Source organism: Pectinophora gossypiella, chromosome 13 (assembly GCF_024362695.1).
Source record: "Pectinophora gossypiella chromosome 13, ilPecGoss1.1, whole genome shotgun sequence".
NCBI lineage: Eukaryota > Metazoa > Arthropoda > Insecta > Lepidoptera > Gelechiidae > Pectinophora > Pectinophora gossypiella.
In genome coordinates, this window is record NC_065416.1 from 14,734,235 (window position 1) to 14,754,143 (window position 19,909).

Below are 19,909 nucleotides of genomic sequence, written 5' to 3' on the forward strand. Positions count from 1 at the left end.
TTCATAAGACCCAGGGGGGGTGAAGTCGGCGCCCGCTTCGAACTGGTGCGGGGGCTGTTGGGCAGAGAATTCCTGCCGTTCTATACGTAGCTAATTAGTAAGTAGGTATACCTACTTATGAACATCTCTGCTACTGCGACTCTAATCAGTCAATTAAGCCTTCTGTTGGAGTTTATTTATGTTACTTATTATCATCAAATAAAGATTTTATTTTTTTATTTATATGCCGCTTATGGACGCATTGTCTTTACAATGGCGATAACATCGGGTTAATCTACGTCGCGACTCATGTGATATTGGTATTCTAACTTTTATTATTATTTATCTTTCTAATCTTGTCTTCTATCGTGTGGGTTGTGAGGTGAATTACCAACCTCATCAACCCTGGTGTGTCAGGGTTATTATTGACCCGCCAAAGACCCCTGACATGGCTTATGTAATGAATACTTACTTACATCAGTAAGCAGTAACCGGGACCAACGGCTTGACGTGCCTTCTGCAGCACGGATCATCTTACTTTCGGACAATCAGGTGATCAGCCTGTAATGTCTTAACCAAACTAGGGACCACAAAGTAACTTTTGTGATATACCCCCACTATGAATCGAACCCAGGACCTCAGCAGGAGCCCAACGCTCAACCACTGGACCACTGAAGTCGTCGTGTATGTAAAGTGATAATACATGAGTAAAGCGCGTGATGTGGTGGTTGGTCCATCCCGTTTTATTGGTGAGATATGTAACTCATGTGAGTTTGAGATATAAATACTGACAAGGTCTTCCTTAATCCCAGATACTGCTCGTATTCATAAAGAACTCAACAAAATCTGATAATGTCATGACGATGTTGTGTAATGATGCTTACTGTTAGTAGCCTGTGTGTGCAATAAATTGGCTATTATATACCTCTTAAAATACTTTAATTTTCTCGAAAAAGCATTAAATAATAGAAAAAAACATATTTTTCTTTATTTTAAATTTCGCGCGAAAACCGTTGGTCACGTGACATTTCGCCCAGTGACGTCACATTTCAACAAAGAAACTGGCAAACAGTATAACTTGAAACTTGACAGATAGTTTTTGTTTAATTTGTGAAATAAATATTTCATACAAATTCCATGGTAATTTCGTGTTTTGAAGTTTAGTAAAAAAAGTACTTAACTGATTTCACTAGTAGTATATTTAGGATGTGTAAAGTGAAACAACATATCAGTTTCGTTTTAGTTATTTTTAAAAGAAGGAGATAAGTAATTGGGTAGTTTCCCAGGTGTACAACTTCTGTTGGGCTGAAGGGCTGGTGTGTGGTGGAATTACAACTGAAGAAAACCACGATTTGTTGATAGCACTTTCACGTATAATATTATAATTATTATGAGTACAATGCGAGCGAACGATGTTCGATAAATCAATATGGCGAAATTTATATTATAAAAAAATTATGACAGCTATAAAAAAAGGAGTTGGTTGTCAAATTGACACTCAAAAATACGTTGGTAATGTTGGTGTTTCCAACACCAGGTCAAAGTTAAATTATGAAATTCTGATTACTACATACAGATCTAACCAGATCTAAAGATTACAAAAAACTTTTTACTTTTTCTATTTAGCTTATTTATGAATTTTAACAAAGAAAAATCTAATAATAAGTGCGACATTTTGCCACGTTTTTCTATGACGTCATATGTTGCGTTTTCGTACAAATTCCATAGTAAGTAATTTCGCGTTTTGACGTTTAGTAAAAAGTAACTGATTTGACTAGTTGGAAGTTGGAAACTACCCTATTGTTTTTCCTTCGTATACTATGTTATTTAAGTAACTACTTACACTTCACACCAACTACCAACATAAAACAATAATGTTTTTCCTTCGCGCTTCGTTATCAGTTTATTACTTAAACATAAGTAAACAATTTAATTTAATATGCATGTTAGAACAATGAAAAATCAATAAACCAACACGTCATTCGTTGATCTGGCTAGTCACTCGACGATAAATAAAAAATCCCCGTTAACTAGTCATTGTGTACAAGTTTTCAACCAGAGTGTAACGAACGACCTCTGCAAAGTTTACTTTAAAAATAGAAATTGAGAAGATTATCACTCTAATTAAAATAATGTTATTCGCAGACAAAATAAAGATAATATTTAAATAATAAACGGTGGGTTTCGAGTGATGCTTCTTGGTAATGATATCGATAAAATCTATGTACTTACCTATTCTCTACCTTCACGTGTACACTAAGCACAAAATAGTACATCAAAGCATTAAAAGAAAATGAATGTTAAGAGGGGTCAGGTCAGGGAGTATTTCTCCCCAAGGCGCTAGACGTGCTCCCATGGGCACTGGGCCCGTAACGTCGGCTCAGGGCGTCGTCTGAGAGGAAAAATATTTGTGTGCGTCAAGCTAGCGGCCTCAAAAAAAAATTGGCACGAAAAAATAATTTGACCATACCAAAAAATAGTACTCTTATTGAAAAAAATAGTACCTGTTGTAAAAAAAATAGTACCATCACGGTTCTGGATTTATAGCCATGTTTTATTGCACTTGCTAGCTTGACGGTGAGCGAAATTTGGCGAGAGCTAACGACAAGGCCTTTCGCTTTGATTTAAACGCCAAAAAATAGTACCGAAATAGTACTCACCCCCTGCAAAATACCGAAATGAGCACTTCAACGGTTCCAAAGTTATAAAGGCAGTTCTTTGATCCCGCTGGCTTGACGTTTTGAAAATACCTATTATCTGGGGAACGCTTGCATACTTCAGTATGTAACTAATGTCAATAAACTCGTATGAAATAGTACTTCCTACCATCATAATTTTGATCCGATTCTCTTTGTAAAAATATGTTAAAAAATCATCATAACCTATGCCATACATTTGTTGTTGATACAGTCACGTAGACAATTACATAACCTCACAATTTATTCGTAAGTATTGACATCGCCAGTATTGCCATTTTGGAGGTCTACCCTACCATTTCTTTGCACTTCAGAGTGTTGCTATTACAAAAAAATTTCTATTGCATATGTTCAAGCAGATGATGTGTGTAATGTGCACAGTGGAATCTTGGGAACGGGCGAGCGTGCAGAAGATGGAAATAAAACAATTCACGTCATCTTCTCTTCTTGTATTATCATAATCCAAAATCAGAAGTCACAATTTCCACATGTTTGTTTAGATAAAAATACGATTTAAAATATTAGTGTATACGGTAAACTTATGTTCTACATGGCGGCCACGGAAGGAAGGAAAGGCAACGACAAAAGATCAGCGTGCATAGATAAATTTTAGTTATTGTTTTAAACTATAATGTATGCAATGACATCACTATCATGCAGCCTAGTCTGACATTCATAGTTATATAATTAATGAATATTATTTATATCACTTCCCCTTATTCATTACATTATATAAAAGCAACACCAATCATATACAGATTCGAATAAGGACATGTAGAGACAACATATTGACAAAATATCATTCATAAAATTCAAATAATGCAATAATAAAATATGCTAATTACATTATAGATAATTAATTATGCAAAGACTCTACATTTATAACATTCATGTCATTGATAAAATGTTTATGCTTCATGGAACTCAACGGTTTAGTTAATACATCTGCTATCATTTCTTGAGTTGACATATACTTAATAGTAGCAAAGCCAGTTTGGATTAAATCCTTTATATAATGGTACCTTAAATCTATATGTTTTGTGCGCTTGTGACAATATTCTTTTGACTCTAACAATTTTTGCGCACTTTGGTTATCATTATACAAAACTATTTTGGGAACTCTACATATGACCTCATTTAGGAAATTTTGTATAAAACATAAATCCTTACATACATCAGTTATCGCTAAATATTCAGCTTCAGTGCTCGATAATGCAACACATTTTTGTTTACGAGCCTCCCAATTAATTGTACAATTACCTAGCTTTACAATAAACCCTGTGTACGACTTTCTGTCTACAATATCGTTAGCCCAATCGGCATCAGTAAAAGCAGTAATATCTAAGTGATGGGTCTTATAAAAACATAAGCCATAACTTAAGGTCCCTGCTAGGTACCGTAATACACGTTTGGCAGCAAGCCAATGTGACATATTAAAGCCGCAACAAAATTGACTTAGCTGGCTACATACAAAAGCTATGTCAGGGCGTGTACATACAGCTAAATACATAAGTGATCCTATCAACTCTCGATATGGATACATGTTTTCATTTAGACAATTACCATTAGGCTTATCTAACTTACAATTTAGTATCATAGGAGTTGACACAGGCTTACACTTTTCCATGCCAAAACGTAACAAAAGCTTCTCAATATAAGACTTTTGATCTAATGTTAAAACATTTTCGCATCTGTCACGACATACATTCATACCTAAACATGTTTTCAGAGCACCCAAATCCTTAACAATAAATTCCTGTTGTAATAATTTTAATAATTTATCTTTAGAGCAATTTCCAAAAACATAAAAATCGTCTACATATAATGCTATTATAGTCATCCTTTTATCAGACCTACATATATAGACACAAGGTTCACATTTGCTCTGTTTAAAATTATTATTACATAACAGCTGATGTACCTTTTGATTCCACATTCGACTGGCCTGTTTTAAACCATAAATGCTTTTTAACAAAAAACACACTTTATTTTTATCTGTGTCAAAGCCTTCTGGTTGTTCCATGAAGATATGCTCGTTTAAGTCACTATTTAAAAACGCGGTTTCTACATCAAAATGACTAATTTCCCAATTAAATTCATTAGCTAAGGCAAATAAGGTTCTAAGTGTAGTATGCCTAACGACAGGCGAAAAGGTGTCACTATAGTCCACGCCTTGCTGTTGTGAAAAACCTCGCGCTACTAAACGAGCTCTAAATCTATCCTTACCCGAGTCGTCTTTCTTTAGCTTGTAGACCCACTTACATTTTATGATGTTTTTATCATGTGGGCGATCAACAAGACTCCAAACACCATTCTTCATAAGAGCATTATACTCCTTCTCCATAGCAAGTCGCCAATCCTCCCTATCTAGCGACAGCATAGCGTCCTTATAAGACAGAGGTTCGACCTCATTATGAACCAGCAAAGACAGATCATAATCCCCATACCTGAGTGGAGGCTTGCCGCGAGTACTACGTACAGGACGTGACAAATCAGCTACCGAACCAGGTACCTGTAGGCCGGAACTAGAATCCACTTCCCCTCGAAGCGACGACGGATCAGGTTCTGAAGAGCCACAGTTCAAATCCTCAAGATTTGGACTAGCAGCAGCAGTTCCCGCATCATCATCACCAGTACAGTACTCCGAGTCCGCACCTGAATGGATGGTTGTATTAATATCATGATCACTTTGATTGAATTCATTTTTATTACTAGAACTAATATCACAGTTAGATTCAGTACAATTTAAAATATCACAGTTAGATTCATTTTGTAAATTATTAATTTCATTTGTGACTATACTATTATTTAAATTATTAAATTGACTAGAAATTACAACTTGATGTTCAGTAAAATTATTTTTATTTTTACAATTACAGGGAACATTGCCCATGTCCTTTAAAAAACTTCCTTCCAAAAATTCTACATGCCTGGAGTGTATAATCCGCTTGGGATTTTTTGGATCGATCAATCGGTAACCTTTAGTGGTATCACTATAGCCAACAAAAATATATGGTTTAGATTTAGCATCTAATTTAGAACGTTTTTGCTCTGGGATCAATGAGTAAGCAATGCAGCCGAAAATTCTAAGGTGACCTAGGTTAACATCGGTACCGGTCCACACTTGTTCAGGCATCAGTCCGCCAAGGGCAACCGTAGGGCTTCTATTTTTAATATATAAAGCGGCCATAACAGCCTCTCCCCAATATTCCCGGCTGAGACCAGATTCCTGCAGCATGCATCTTGCCTTCTCTAACAAAGTCCTGTTAAGCCTTTCTGATACACCATTTTGCTGTGGGCAGTAAGGCACAGTGACTTGATGCACAATGCCCTGAGATTTGAGGTAGGAGCGAAAACGCTCATTACAATATTCTCCACCTCCATCTGTTCGTAGACACTTAATGTTGACACCAATTTGCTTTTCCACAAGGTTTTTAAATTCAATAAAATAGGAAATTACCTGACTTTTCTCCTGTAGTAGATACACCCAACTCTTCCTGCTGAAGTCATCCGTAAAGGTCAGCATATATTTCGCACCGCCCCAACTTCGAATCGGCATCGGTCCACAGATGTCCGAATGTATGAGCTCAAGTCGACCAGTGGCACGTTTGGCTTCACCAGAGGGAAAAGCTTTGGATACTTGTTTGCCCTCTAAGCAAGCCACACACGCCGGTAGCTTGTGTTCTTCATTGTCCTGAAACATAAGAACATTGTTCTGTCGCAAAGCGTACATACCTCCGTAGCTCATGTGTCCCAGCCGCTTGTGCCAGATTTCAGCTGACACTGACAACGCACTCTGTTCCTCCTGAACTCGTTTCTTCAGAAGAACTGAAGAATGCACCACTGGCTGCGAAATATTACCTGGTGTACCGCTGGACAGCCTATAAACACCATTGATATCACATGCATGACCTACTACCATGCCTGTGATCCTACAGTCCCTATCTTTATAAATATGACACCCTTTCTTATCAAATACCAGTATGAAACCACCCTTAGTTAATTTACTAACAGAAAGCAAATTCATCGCTAATTTAGGAACGAGCATAGCTTCAATTTGTACATGGCAAGAGGGAATAACAAGTTTACCTGTTCCTTCGCTAAGCAAATACTCGTCGTTAGCATTACACACACGGCTCTTATTATTCTTAAAGCTTGTTAGCATATTCTTGTTCTTGACCATGTGATTGCTGCAGCCGCTGTCCACAACAAACTCTTCTTGAGCAACGGAATAAGCGCTTTCGGTGACATTAAAAGCCTTCTCAGCCTCTGCATTTTCTTTCTTCTGTTTGCGAAGCTTAAAGCATTTGTTCCGAACGTGTCCAGGCTTCCCGCAGAACTTACAGATAACCTTCTTCTTGACAAAGTAGGCATTTTCATGCATAGTCCCTTCATGGTTGCCGTTCTTTCGCATCTCTTCTTGAAGAAGACGTGTCCGGACCAACTCGCTGGAGAGAGAAGAACTAATACATGCTGTTTCCAAGTTACTCACAAGAACATCATATTCGGAAGGTAAGCCAGATAAAAGGATTTCAGCAACCTCCCCGTCTTCAATAGTTCTTCCAATATCAGACAGTTGTGAGACTAGCGTCATGACCGCATTTATGTATTCTTGCATGCTCATAAAGTTCTTAAAATCAATACGATGAAGCTGTCGCAACAACAAAACACGACGGTATAGCCCCCGGTCTTCAAACACCATGGCAAGCTTTTCCCATGCATCACGTGCAGACACCGCTTCACGTACATATTGGTAAAGTGACGTTTCAATACTTAGGCAGATTCTGGCCAATGCCCTTTGATCCTTTTGAGTGTCTTGAATCGATTGTTCGCTTATACAACTCCATAGGTCTTCAAGAATTAATGTCATCTTGATAGAGAATTTCCATGAAATATAATTGGCCGAGCCACGCAATTTCTCCATGTGTACTCCGGCGCCGTTGCCAGTAATAGCCGGCTGCCTAGGAGCAGTGACGTTGATATTTGGCGATGATCGCGACATGTTGTTTCACAAAATAAATCCGCACGCTCTCTTCCTCAGCCCTTTTTCCAACTTCTGGGATTCTAATATTATAATATGTATTTAACACTGGTGACATAACCTGTTCAAGCAGATGATGTGTGTAATGTGCACAGTGGAATCTTGGGAACGGGCGAGCGTGCAGAAGATGGAAATAAAACAATTCACGTCATCTTCTCTTCTTGTATTATCATAATCCAAAATCAGAAGTCACAATTTCCACATGTTTGTTTAGATAAAAATACGATTTAAAATATTAGTGTATACGGTAAACTTATGTTCTACATGGCGGCCACGGAAGGAAGGAAAGGCAACGACAAAAGATCAGCGTGCATAGATAAATTTTAGTTATTGTTTTAAACTATAATGTATGCAATGACATCACTATCATGCAGCCTAGTCTGACATTCATAGTTATATAATTAATGAATATTATTTATATCAGCATACACCCATATGCAATAATTTTAATAGAAAATGACTGCATGGGTCTAGTTCTTATTGAAAACAATCTGTGATTTTAATACATCATAATACATTTTTAATCTACTGTTTTATAATATAATTTATACCTTCATGTTCAATTTGTTACGGATCGAAGTGTTTGTTAATAAACAATTTGCAGTATTTGTAGAATAACTCAAAGAGTTTCAACAATGATATTACTTTCATCTGACAACCCTGGCACTTCACCAATTTTTACCCAAAAATGGGGAAAAAATACTAAAATCTGACAACATTCTTCTTGAGCATGTGTAATAATTTTGTTCGCGACGGTACCTGCCTTGATAAATGTATGACATAGGTTATAATGACTTTTTGACATATTTCTACAAAGAGAATCAGGTCCAAATTATGATGGTAGGGAGTACTATTTCATACGAGTTTATTGACATTAGTTACAAACTGAAGTATGCAAGCGTTCCCTAGATAATAGGTATTTTCAAAACGTCAAGCCAGCGGGATCAAAGAACTGCCTTTATAACTTTGGAACCGTTGAAGTACTCATTTCGGTATTTTGCAGGGGGTGAGTACTATTTCGGTACTATTTTTTGGCGTTTAAATCAAAGCGAAAGACCTTGCCGTTAACTCTCGCCAAATTTCGCTCACCGTCAAGCTAGCAAGTGCAATAAAACATGGCTATAAATCCAGAACCGTGATGGTACTAATTTTTTTACAACAGGTACTATTTTTTTCAATAAGAGTACTATTTTTTGGTATGATCAAATTATTTTTTCGTGCCCATTTTTTTTTTGAGGCCGCTAGCTTGACGCACACAAATATTTGAAAGAATTAATCGACCCTAGTGGGTCGATAGCGATAAGCGCTGAATGAATCGTCGACCACGCCGGCGTTGTCGGTATCGGGGCCCTGAAGTGTTTGGTGTTGCGAGCTGATTGGCTGCCTCTATGGCTAGAGTAATCGGGTCGTTGGGATCGTATATTACGTGCTTCGGATGCCGATACTTTTCAGTACCGTCCCTAAGCGGAATGTACTCGGAAGCCGCAACTACCAGGGGATTTGGGTGGTGCGGAGTAGAATCGAAAAAACGTTTGAAAGCTAATTTGAGCCATTGGGCAATGGTTGGCAGATCGGTTGTGTGCAATTGCATTCCCGTATCCCCGCCACACGGCGGCAAGGAGGAACACCGTTGGGTTTTAGTGGGTATACCGGGTGGCGACACCCGGGGAGTCCCACGTAACCACGTCACCCCCCCGGCGGCGTGGTATGCGTATCGCATTTCCCAACGTTAAAAAAAGGGAGTATTTCTCCCCAGCCGCGCCACAAGCGTGTGTACAAGCAATAAGGACATAGAAAAAAATGCGGAAACTCCTTTACGAAGTACACCTATGCTCCAATCTTGTTTATCTAAGCTTTAATAAGAAGTTATAAATACATATATTTTACAATACAATACAATACAAAAACTCTTTATTGCACTTGAATCACATTAAAAATACATTAGTATTATAATTAAATTGGTAGTACAACAGGCGGCCTTATTGCTAAGGTAGCAATCTCTTCCAGGCAACCTTTAGGTATAGGATTGAATTTTAGTTTTCTTTTTCTTTTTTTTTACATATGTTGTAACTTTATTCGAGTTAATACCTATGTAATAACCAGCAATAAACTTGAAAGGTTATTGCTAATCGTAAAAGACATTACTTGTTACAAGTAATTACTTGTTTTGCTTTCTACGTAAATATAATTATCAACGTAATTTCCTATGCACAAAGTTTCCTTCTAAAGATATAAATTTATCGATTTATAGCTTGCATATCGATTTATGCTAGCATGCACTGAATCATGGAAAATAACATACGTAGGTACGATAGATAGAATAATCCATCTCTGTGCGCTGTATCTATTTGGTGACATACCTAACAATCAAGGTCGGGTCTTTGCACGATACCTAATGACTTCAGAGCAGTGATATGGCGTTCCCGGGAAACTTCCCAAAGTGGGAATGTTCCCGTCTTCTATCGTTTGAGATAGATTACCAACCTCATCAACCCTGGTGTCAGGGTTACTATTAAGCCGCCAAAATCCCATGACTCATGTACTTAACGACTACGTGCTTACAACAACGGCTTAACATGCCTTCCGAAGCACAGATCGTCTTACTTTCGGACAATCAGGTGATCAGCCTGTAATGTCCTAACCAACAAAGAAACTAGGGATTACCAAGTGATGTGATTTGTCGCCACCGGGATTCGAATCCGGGACCTCCGGATCGTGAGCCCAATGCTCAACCTTAATTAGTAGGTAGTATACTTCCGAAGTACAAACTGTAACAATAGCGGAATATTGCATCGAGACAAACCTGCAAGGTTTAGCAATACGATTCAATTGTATCATTATGTAAAATATTTTCAACAATAAATCAATAAAAAAAAACCACTGGACCACGGAGGCCGTAATGTTCCCGTTGTAAAAACTCTTAAATGAACTGGCTGATTTTCTTTTTCAAATTGCTTTTTCTTATACTCTAGTCTTATTTTCCTAAAGGTTAGGTAACAAAGCTCTTTTTCATAAGATATGCGCCTTTTTACTGCCGGGAACGTTACCGGGTGAGAGCCTTCAGCGCTCCCCATTTGTCCGGCCAAGTAGTTAATGCCATCTGCGGCAAATCTACAATAAGTCACGTCAAAAAAAAAAACTGCCGGGAACGTTCCCGAAGTGGGAAAATTCCCTGGAACGTCACATTAATGCTCCAGAGACGCACTTAAACTTCTCACCCCTAAGCAAATAATACACTAGGGGCTTATTAGAGGTGAACTTTAGCATAAAGCGGCTATCACAATAGACCTTATAGGTTATATTACTGTCTTTTTAGATGAATCGCTTCAGTGTGGCCATTTTCACCATTTTTGACCGCTCAGTGCCGTGTTTATCAAAACTTACAAGTCTACACGTTCACACGTTACTCACAAGTACGTGAAAATTACGTTTAAGTGCCAAAAAATACACACATGGATTGTAAAATATACTTGTGAAATAAATAATGACACTTGTAACGTGTATTTACACGTGTAGTTCTGATAAACAGATTTGTAATAATGGTTTTTTACAAGTTTGCTTGTAATACAGGGCTTGTACGTTTTGACAAACAGCAGGGTTAAAATGGCCACATCGAAGCAATTCATCTAAGAAAGCAATATTGCAATTTGACATTTGCGCATATAAAAGTAAGTGCGCAATGCAAACAAAAGTCAAATAGCAATATTGCTTTCTTAGATGAATTGCTTCGATGTGGCCATTTTAACCCCCCAGGGCACTGGTCGTTCTCTTTAATAGTTCTTATTTCAGTTATCCGTTGACTTTCACGCTCAATAGCTTCTGTTAAGGTTAAGACTATTTATAAATAAGTAAATAAAATTCAAATCTCACAGGTGTATGACACATAACGCGCGAATCCTAAAAAACGCAAACAGGTGACGTAATGTGACGAAACTGTAACTTGTTTACGAGAAAATAAATCGACCAGTTACGGATAATAATACACAAATACATATGTAAACTCGCGCCTATTTCACACCGGGGTAAGCAGAGACTATGGAACTACATGTGCTTCGATCCTGACACACTTCTCTTGCTTCTTCCATATTCATCAATCATATCTGAAGTGAAACTTTATTATTGGTTTTACACTAATATTATTGTGAATATCAGTAAGTACCTTAGTGTTGAATGGAAATTTGTGTTGTCAACCGTAATATAATATGCAGTTAACTTTAAGAGGCGTTGTTTAGCCTGTAAGTACGATTAATGTTCTTATTTTATGTAATTGTGTTTTATCGTAACATCATTGCTATATGTTTAAATCTTAATAAAGAAATTTGAAAAACAAAAAACATAATTATACGGACCCCGGTTCAGAGTAAGTCGTAGGTACTGAACCTTTTCTAAAGTCCTCTGCCTGCCTCCTTTACCAACCCTACCACCAACCTTCGCTTTATACTACTGCTTTCGTAGGTACCTAAAGTTGCGATGAAAAGCTGGTGTTAAAAGTTTTCTATTTTATGCGGTTAATTCCCTCTAAGTCCGGCCATAACGGCAGTCAGTGGGAAGGCTGCGTAGGTTGCTGTCTCCGTAATGATGTATTCAGTCGCTAAGTAGGTAACGTAGGTATATAACTGCGGAAATTACTCACTTGAAACATATCTATCTACTGGAGGGTTAAAAAGGCCACATCGAAACAATTCATCTATTAAAGCAATATTGCTATTTGACATTTGCTTACGAATTTATTAAAAACATCATAGAAGGAAAGCTAGAAGGAAAGAGAGGAAGGGGAAGACCAAGAAGAGCTTACATGGAACTGATTAAAGAAAAGGTTAACGTCGTGTCTTATAGGGAAGTCAAGGAATTGGCCTTTGATAGACTGGAATGGAAAATGATACACCGACAAGAGCGTGGCTCTGAAATTGATGATGATGATGATGACATTTGTTTGCATTGCGGAGTTGCTTTTATATGCGGAAATGTCAAATTACAATATTGCTTTTTTAGATGAATGCTTCGATGAGGCCTTTTTATCTCCTCTGGATTGTACTCGGCGATAAGACCCCTAATGAGAGAGTTTCTAGGCTACGTTCCGCATAAACTATACAGATGGCGTTGTGCAGATTTAACGTGATTCCGTGCTTCGGAAGGCACGTTAAGCCGTTGGTCCCGGTTACTACTTACTGATGTAAGTAATTAGTCGTTACATGAGCCATGTCAGGGGTCTTTGGCGGGTCAATAGTAACCCTGACAAGGTTGATGGGGTTGGTAATCCACCTCACAACTCACACGATAAAAGAACGTGATAATTACCTAGTTTTTTATTGCTCGGGTAGGTACATATATAAAAAATATTTGTTGCTTGATATTTGGATCTTTTTTTTGACTTATTGTAGATTTGCCGCAGATGGCATTAACTACTTGGCCGGACAAATGGGGAGCGCTGAAGGCTCTAACCCGGTACGATATTAGGATCAAATATATATAGAATTGGGGGAAATACACACACACACATACACATACACATATATATATGTTTATGCACTTTGATACCATGTCACATTAACTTTTTTGACAAATTGAACTGTAAGTCTCACTAAATGTCAAATATGTTAGTGCGATAGAGTCGTAAAGTGGGTACATTATATTGCTCATGCCGCGAAAGGCACATCATTGATTGTACTTAGAGCAACAGAAGTAAACAAATAAAACCCCAATAATTCAGCAGTGGCTAAGTATGATTGATCGACGTGTTGCTGCCAAATTGTCCAATGTCGTCACGTCTGTCGTATAATAGGGCGAGTAAATGTGACTGTTACAATATACTTTTGGCTACACATTACATAAAAACATCTACAACATATCGTCACTACATACATACATAAATAGCCTATATACGTCCCACTGCTGGTCACAGGCCTCCTCTCAATCAACCGGAGAGGGTATGGAGCATACTCCACCACGCTGCTCCACTGCAGGTTGGTGAAGATGTTTTTACGGCTAATAGCCGGGACCAACGGCTTAACGTGCCCTCCGAAGCACGGAATCAATTTACTTTTTCGGACAATCAGGTGGTAACAGCCTCCGTGGTCTAGTGGTAAGAGCGTTACGCTCACGATCTGGAGGTCCGGGTTTGATTCCCGATGGGGACATTGTCGAAATCACTTTGTGAGACTGTCTTTTGTTTGGCAAGGACTTTTCAGGCTTGATATCGTCACTGGAAAGGCAAAATTACATAAGCGCCAAAATATCCTAAAATAGCAGTCCATGTTATAATATGTATTGCTAGATATAGAAAATGAAAAACCGTGTAATCTTACGAAAACGTCATCTAAATTGAATATATTGGTAAAAAGTTATAATAAAAAAGCGAGAAAGCTACTTTAAACGGCTTTTTCTTGAAATTACATTTTGGCGCTTACGTATTTTTGCCTTTTCAGTGACGATATTGTACTATTGACTATGTACATTTATGTCTAGACATAAATGTTCTGCTATACATATACAGGGTGTTAGTGACATCGTAACGAACTTTGAGGGATGGTTCAGACCATGATTCATAGTTGATAGATACCTATCAAGTAGAATTTTCCGTCGCCAAAGTATGGAACTGGAATTAATATAAAAAACACTAAACTTTCATGAATTTTGCGACGGAAAATTCCACTTGATATTAACTCAAAATCATAGTCTGAATCATCCCCCTCAGTATTCGTTACGAATGATGTTAGTGTACATAGTTGCTTCTACACTGGACTGGGGTGAGAGTGAAGTAAAAACATTAGAACACGTTCAGCTGCTTATCTCTACAGCACCCGATGCACGGCTACCGTGACGCGACGTATGCTATCTTCCTATTGTCATATAATAAGGAATAATACTACGTATAGAACGGCAACTCTCCGCTCCCCGCCAGCGCAGCGTCTGAGCTAGATTTACCTCACCCCCCCCTCGAACACAGTTTCACATACAGATGCGCGTGTACGATAATGTCAATGACATGTGTAGTGTCTGTGTAAAACGAGGTTGGTTGTATGAAGTGTCCGGGGTGTGCTATTGTTTAAACGTTGTCGTATTGGTCGAGTTCCTCGATATAATTCGCGCCGCGCGCGACGTGTGTACTGTGCCGCGGGTGCAGGATATACGGTAATATGACGTTTTTTTTTAAAAGGTATGAAATGATTACCTTATCGCTGAGTAGGAATAACATATTCCTCGCGTCTCTGCGTATCAAAAAGGGCTGCAAATTGTCTTCTGCTTACTTATGGCTTTGTGCTCTATCTTAGCAGTTACTAGGTTTCTGCAGTAAGGGTAATAATCTGTATAATCTAATTTCAAAGCTTTAGCCTAGAATATTTAGACGAGCGTTGTCGATAATAGAAGGTCAGACGGCTTATCAATTTCTGAATAAGTAGCCCTCCTACTTAAAAATATTAGGTAGAGATTACTTTTCTGATGAAATTATAGAATATAGCTCCTTATAACCTATTAAGTAAGTGTTTATATCCTTTTCAACATCATGAAAATATTAGAGGTGAATTTCAACAAGTCTCATTTTTTTATCATTTCGGTGAGATTTTTTATAATAGCTTTTCAAAATTAAAACACATTTATAAGTAATACCGAGTTCTTACCGCCTTAAAATCAGAAATACAACAACAGTGTTGAAATAACGGGAGTCTCATATCCCTGATTTTAACGCGGGAAAAACCCGGTCTTCTTATCGTGTGGGTTGTGTGGTGGAATACAAACCTCATCAACCCTGGTGTCAGGGTTATTATTGAGCCGCCAAAGGCCCCTGCCATGGCTCATGTAACGATTACTCACTTGTACATCAGTAAGTAGTAACTAATAAATATTTATTTCCCATTTAACACTTTCAAGAACAGAACGTCTAATGACGTTTCGATTCCACGGTGTCATACTATCTATTATGAACCATCAATGACCCATGGTCTCTGTCCGTGAAAGGGTTAAATAATATTGTAATGGAACCTGTTAGTACCATAGGGTTTCAATGCCGAGTATGACAGTAAGTATGTAAAGATCGGCTCTGCCAAGCCCCTATACAAATTACGAATCTGTCTCTCTCTGGTTTTGTTCTCTATACTTACAAGATTGTGTATTTGACTGGATTAAAGATAAATTATAAAAAAAATAACTAGAAATAGAAGCCAGTCTTAGATGACCAAAAATCAATCTCATTTTACTCTTCTACTTATTTTCGAATTTTATTTATGAATTAAGTAACAATGAGTACGATGTTTGACCGCTTTTATTGATGACGTCACAGGACAGTATTTCCATACAAACTCCGTAGAAAACTATTTTTTTGACGTTTCGTAAAAAGTATCTCATTTGACTAGGTTCTGAAGTAGCCTATTGAATTGGCAGTTACCATGAATGAAAGCTAGTCGTCGGCGGGCGGGCCGTGCTAATTTCGTTCGCGCATCGTCTCTGACGTCACAGCGCCGTGAGCCCGTGACATTGTCCATCCTCCTAATACAACGCTGTGTACAGTCATAAGCAATATAATGTACCCACTTTAGGACTCTGTCGCACTAACATATTTGACATTTAGTGAGACTTACAGTTCAATTTGTCAATAAAGTTAATGTGACATGGTACCAAAGTGTATACGTATTAATGCTCGTGACCGTACTTTCTGTACATAACTTCTGTACATAACTTCTTCTTTCTGTAATAATAACGTTCTTATTCGTCAGTCAAGGGCATTTCATGCGTAAATATGAAGCTTAATACAAATGCGGTTCTAGGAATGATCCGTGCGGGCCGGGAAGGGTGTTTGTAAGAGATGGAGCAAAAAATCCTAGTCCAAGTACGCTCATGTTTCTGAATGCCAATGCCATTTTTTTAGTAGATACAGCGCTTGACACAAAAATGCGGCGAAAATTTGGCGCTTGTTTAGCTATACATTCGTACACAGCGGTATATACATTCAATAAAATCGTGTCAAATTATAAAAATACGCTATATTAACACTAACTTTGCGTCCCACTTTTTGAGCGTTGATGTTCAATCTACGGTAGTAGAAAATCTACGGAAATCAGAAATCAGAATCATTTATTCAACGTAATTATCATGGATAAACTTGTTGAAGGTCAATGTAACATTTTTGAATAATATAGAAATTTAATATAGAAACACTAAATATAGTTGGGGAAACCCAGCCAGCTAAGCCCTGTGCTTGGGTTGTTATGTATGAAAATATTTCATAAAATTGGGACGTAGGTACTGTATGTCAGGAATCATTAGCTGGGTGTTGATTTTGGTTTGACGTTATTTGCTTTTCTCATAAAAGATAACTAATTATATTGATTTTGATCATGTTATTGTTATCAACATTATAATTATATTGATTTTGATCATGATATTGTTATGAACTTCAAATATTCGATTAACGTCCTTAATGAGACTAAGATAATAAGATAGTATATAAGTCACCCTCCTCCCCTATTAAATCAGTTCCTTTTGTAATCTTCGCCGGTTCGTTCGCTTTTAATAAATTCTTTGTCGTGTCAATACTGTTTATACTTTCCACCAAGCCCCTCTGACCACCCGTACATTACAAATTGGTGTCAGAAGTGGGATACTTTATCCTGACGGCGGGATAGAGTGTGTGTTATCTTTAAGAGTTGGTGCGGTTATTCACTTCAACTGAGAAGTACCGTGCTAGCTACCTTCTGAAGAGAGACATCTACGCTCTACGGTACAAGGCGGCTTAAGGGAAGAAACAGTAAAAACTTGAGATAGCGATCAAGATCTTCGATACCCAGGCATTAAGCGGCTGTCAACGCAGCGGTTCTTCGGTAACTTCGAGTTACTACCACTGCACAGACGAGGCGAACATCAGTAGCTTTGTTACGACTACGAAGACGAGGCGAACATCAGCGTAAATGGTTCTTCAGTAGCTTCGGGTTACTACCACTACGCAAGTGAAAGTACAAACGGACTCCGCAATTAACTCAGGTCATCAAGTAAGTTATTATTGTGTAGTTGTTGTAAGAAAAAATAATGTAATAATTGTTTTAAAAGTTATAGTAATTGTTTTTTTGAGGGACAAGAAATAATAATTGTTTTAAGATGCCTAACACAGAGGAAGTTAAAATATGTGGTGGTTATATCAACATAGGGCTGGCAGAACGTATGATGAACAAGTACGATGGCAATAAGGCAAATTTGCACGCGTTTATTGATAATTGTAATAATGCATATTCTCTTTTAAATCCGATATACAAAATTGCATTCTTCTTCTTCTATCGTGTGGGTTTTGAGGCGAATTACTAACCTCATCAACCCTGGTGTCAGGGTTACTATTGAGCCGCCAAAGGCCCCTGACAAAAAAAAAAAAAAAAAAAAAAATTGAAAATTGAAAAAAAAAAAATTGAAAAAATTGAAAATTGCATTTGTATCTGTTGTGTTATCCAAAATTGAAGGGAATATTAGGTCAACATTATTAAATCGCTCGTTTACTTCATGGGAAGGTCTTAGAGACCATTTATTGGAAAACTACTCTGAAAAACGAACATTCGCTCAATGGCAGCTAGAATTAAATTCTTGTAAACAAGGTCATAACGAACCAGTACTTAAATATTCCAGCAGAGTCGAGAATTGTTTCATTAAATTGATTAAATCCTTAGATCCGAAATTAACTAAAGAAGCTCGTGAGGCTAATGTCGAACTTTTAAAAAGTCAAGCACTCAACATCTTTATTAGCGGTCTTATACCACAACTACATATCTTATTAAAATCTCAAAAACCCTCAACTTTCGAGGAAGCTGTATCAATAGCAATTTCAGAAGAACAAGAAATCAAATCTAGGCAAGAGATGAATTTTGGTCCAAGTTCTAGCTTAGGTATAAAACATTGTAATAATTGTAATAAAACCGGTCATTTAAGTCATCAATGTCGGCAACAACCAATAATACGGCAAATGCAAGCTAACAGAGATATGATACCTACTTGCTTTAATTGTCAGAAAAAGGGCCATTTAGCTAAAGAATGTTGGAACAGAAACCCAAGTAATAATCAACGCAGTTTTCAGAATAATCATAGGTTTCCTCAAAATAAATTCCATACTGGTAATCGATTTTCTAGCAACAATAATCACGGATTTAATGATAATAGGCCAACGAATAACACATTTGCACGACCGAATTTAAACTCCAATGGTCCAAGGACAGCGGCCAACCCAAGGACAGCCAATTTAATTCGGGCCGAGTAATGTTTGTAGACACTGGAATTTCATTATATGTACAGTTAGACAGTTCGAGTATTTTAAATAATCAAAATAAGTTTCTTATAGACACAGGGGCAGAAGTTACGTTGATAAAGTTAGGCTCATTAGAAGGAGAAACTTTAGTTTACGAAGATAAGAAGCTAAAATTACGAGGAATAGATAAAGATGCCAAACCAACGAACACGATTGGTTACATCCATTTGTCATTTGATATAGGAGACAAAAGAGTTAATCATACACTTCACGTGGTTCCTGATAACTTTCCTATACAGTGCAATGGAGTGATAGGCAGTGATTTTTTGGTAAAAACAGATGCAATTATAAACTATCAAGATGATGTGATTGAAATTTGTGGAAATCAGTTGAAAATTGAGTACAATGGAAAAAGGGTTAAAGAAGATGATTTAGAAAGTTTAAGCGTTAATAGTGAATGCGAAGTTATTCCCCACGTTTTAAATGAAGAAGAAGATTGTTATGAAGACCTTCATTTTGTGGTCGAACCAAGATGTGAAAAGATAGTGTCAATTTGCGTAGAGAATCCTGAAATTAAAGAAGGAGTTATCTCAGAAAAAATATGTTTATCAGAAGGAGTGTTTATTTGTCCAAGTATAGTCAAAGTGCAAAACAACAAAACATTAACGGTGTGTCTAAATACGACGGATAAGGAAGTGGAGATAAATAAAGTGAAGATAAAATTGGAACCATTAGTCGACGAAGAGCAGCAAACAGAAGAGATAATGAAAATCAATACATGTGTTAACACAAAATTATTTGAAGCGGATCGATTGAAGAAGTTAGAAGAAGTGTTGAAGACAAAGCATCTAAACGAAGAAGAAAAGGAATCATTAATCGAATTGTGTAAGGAATATAATCACATATTTCATTTAGAAGGAGACAATTTAACGTCAACAAGTACAGTGATGCACAAAATTCCAACAAATTGTGATG

The 19,909-nt window shown here is 37.4% G+C and overlaps 2 protein-coding genes across 3 annotated transcripts in view; both read left to right on the plus strand.

Moving 5' to 3' along the window:
• LOC126372146 (6-phosphofructo-2-kinase/fructose-2,6-bisphosphatase) overlaps positions 1–19,909 on the plus strand; it is a 61,827-nt gene that overhangs the window by 6,973 nt on the left and 34,945 nt on the right. The window lies entirely within an intron of this gene.
• On the plus strand, positions 17,288–19,392 carry LOC126372202 (uncharacterized). The gene is made up of 2 exons (XM_050017870.1): positions 17,288–17,971; positions 18,132–19,392. Exons 1-2 carry the CDS (start codon positions 17,806–17,808, stop codon positions 18,944–18,946), a joined length of 981 nt encoding a protein of 326 aa, XP_049873827.1. The 5' UTR covers positions 17,288–17,805; the 3' UTR covers positions 18,947–19,392.

What these genes read in the sequence shown, in the direction of transcription:
- LOC126372202 (XM_050017870.1), top strand. Translation starts at nt 17,806, where the DNA reads ATGCCTAACACAGAGGAAGTTAAAATATGTGGTGGTTATATCAACATA. An exon ending in GATATACAAAATTGCATTCT is followed by an intron (nt 17,972 to 18,131) that starts TCTTCTTCTATC and finishes AAATTGCATTTG; the next exon opens with TATCTGTTGTGTTATCCAAA.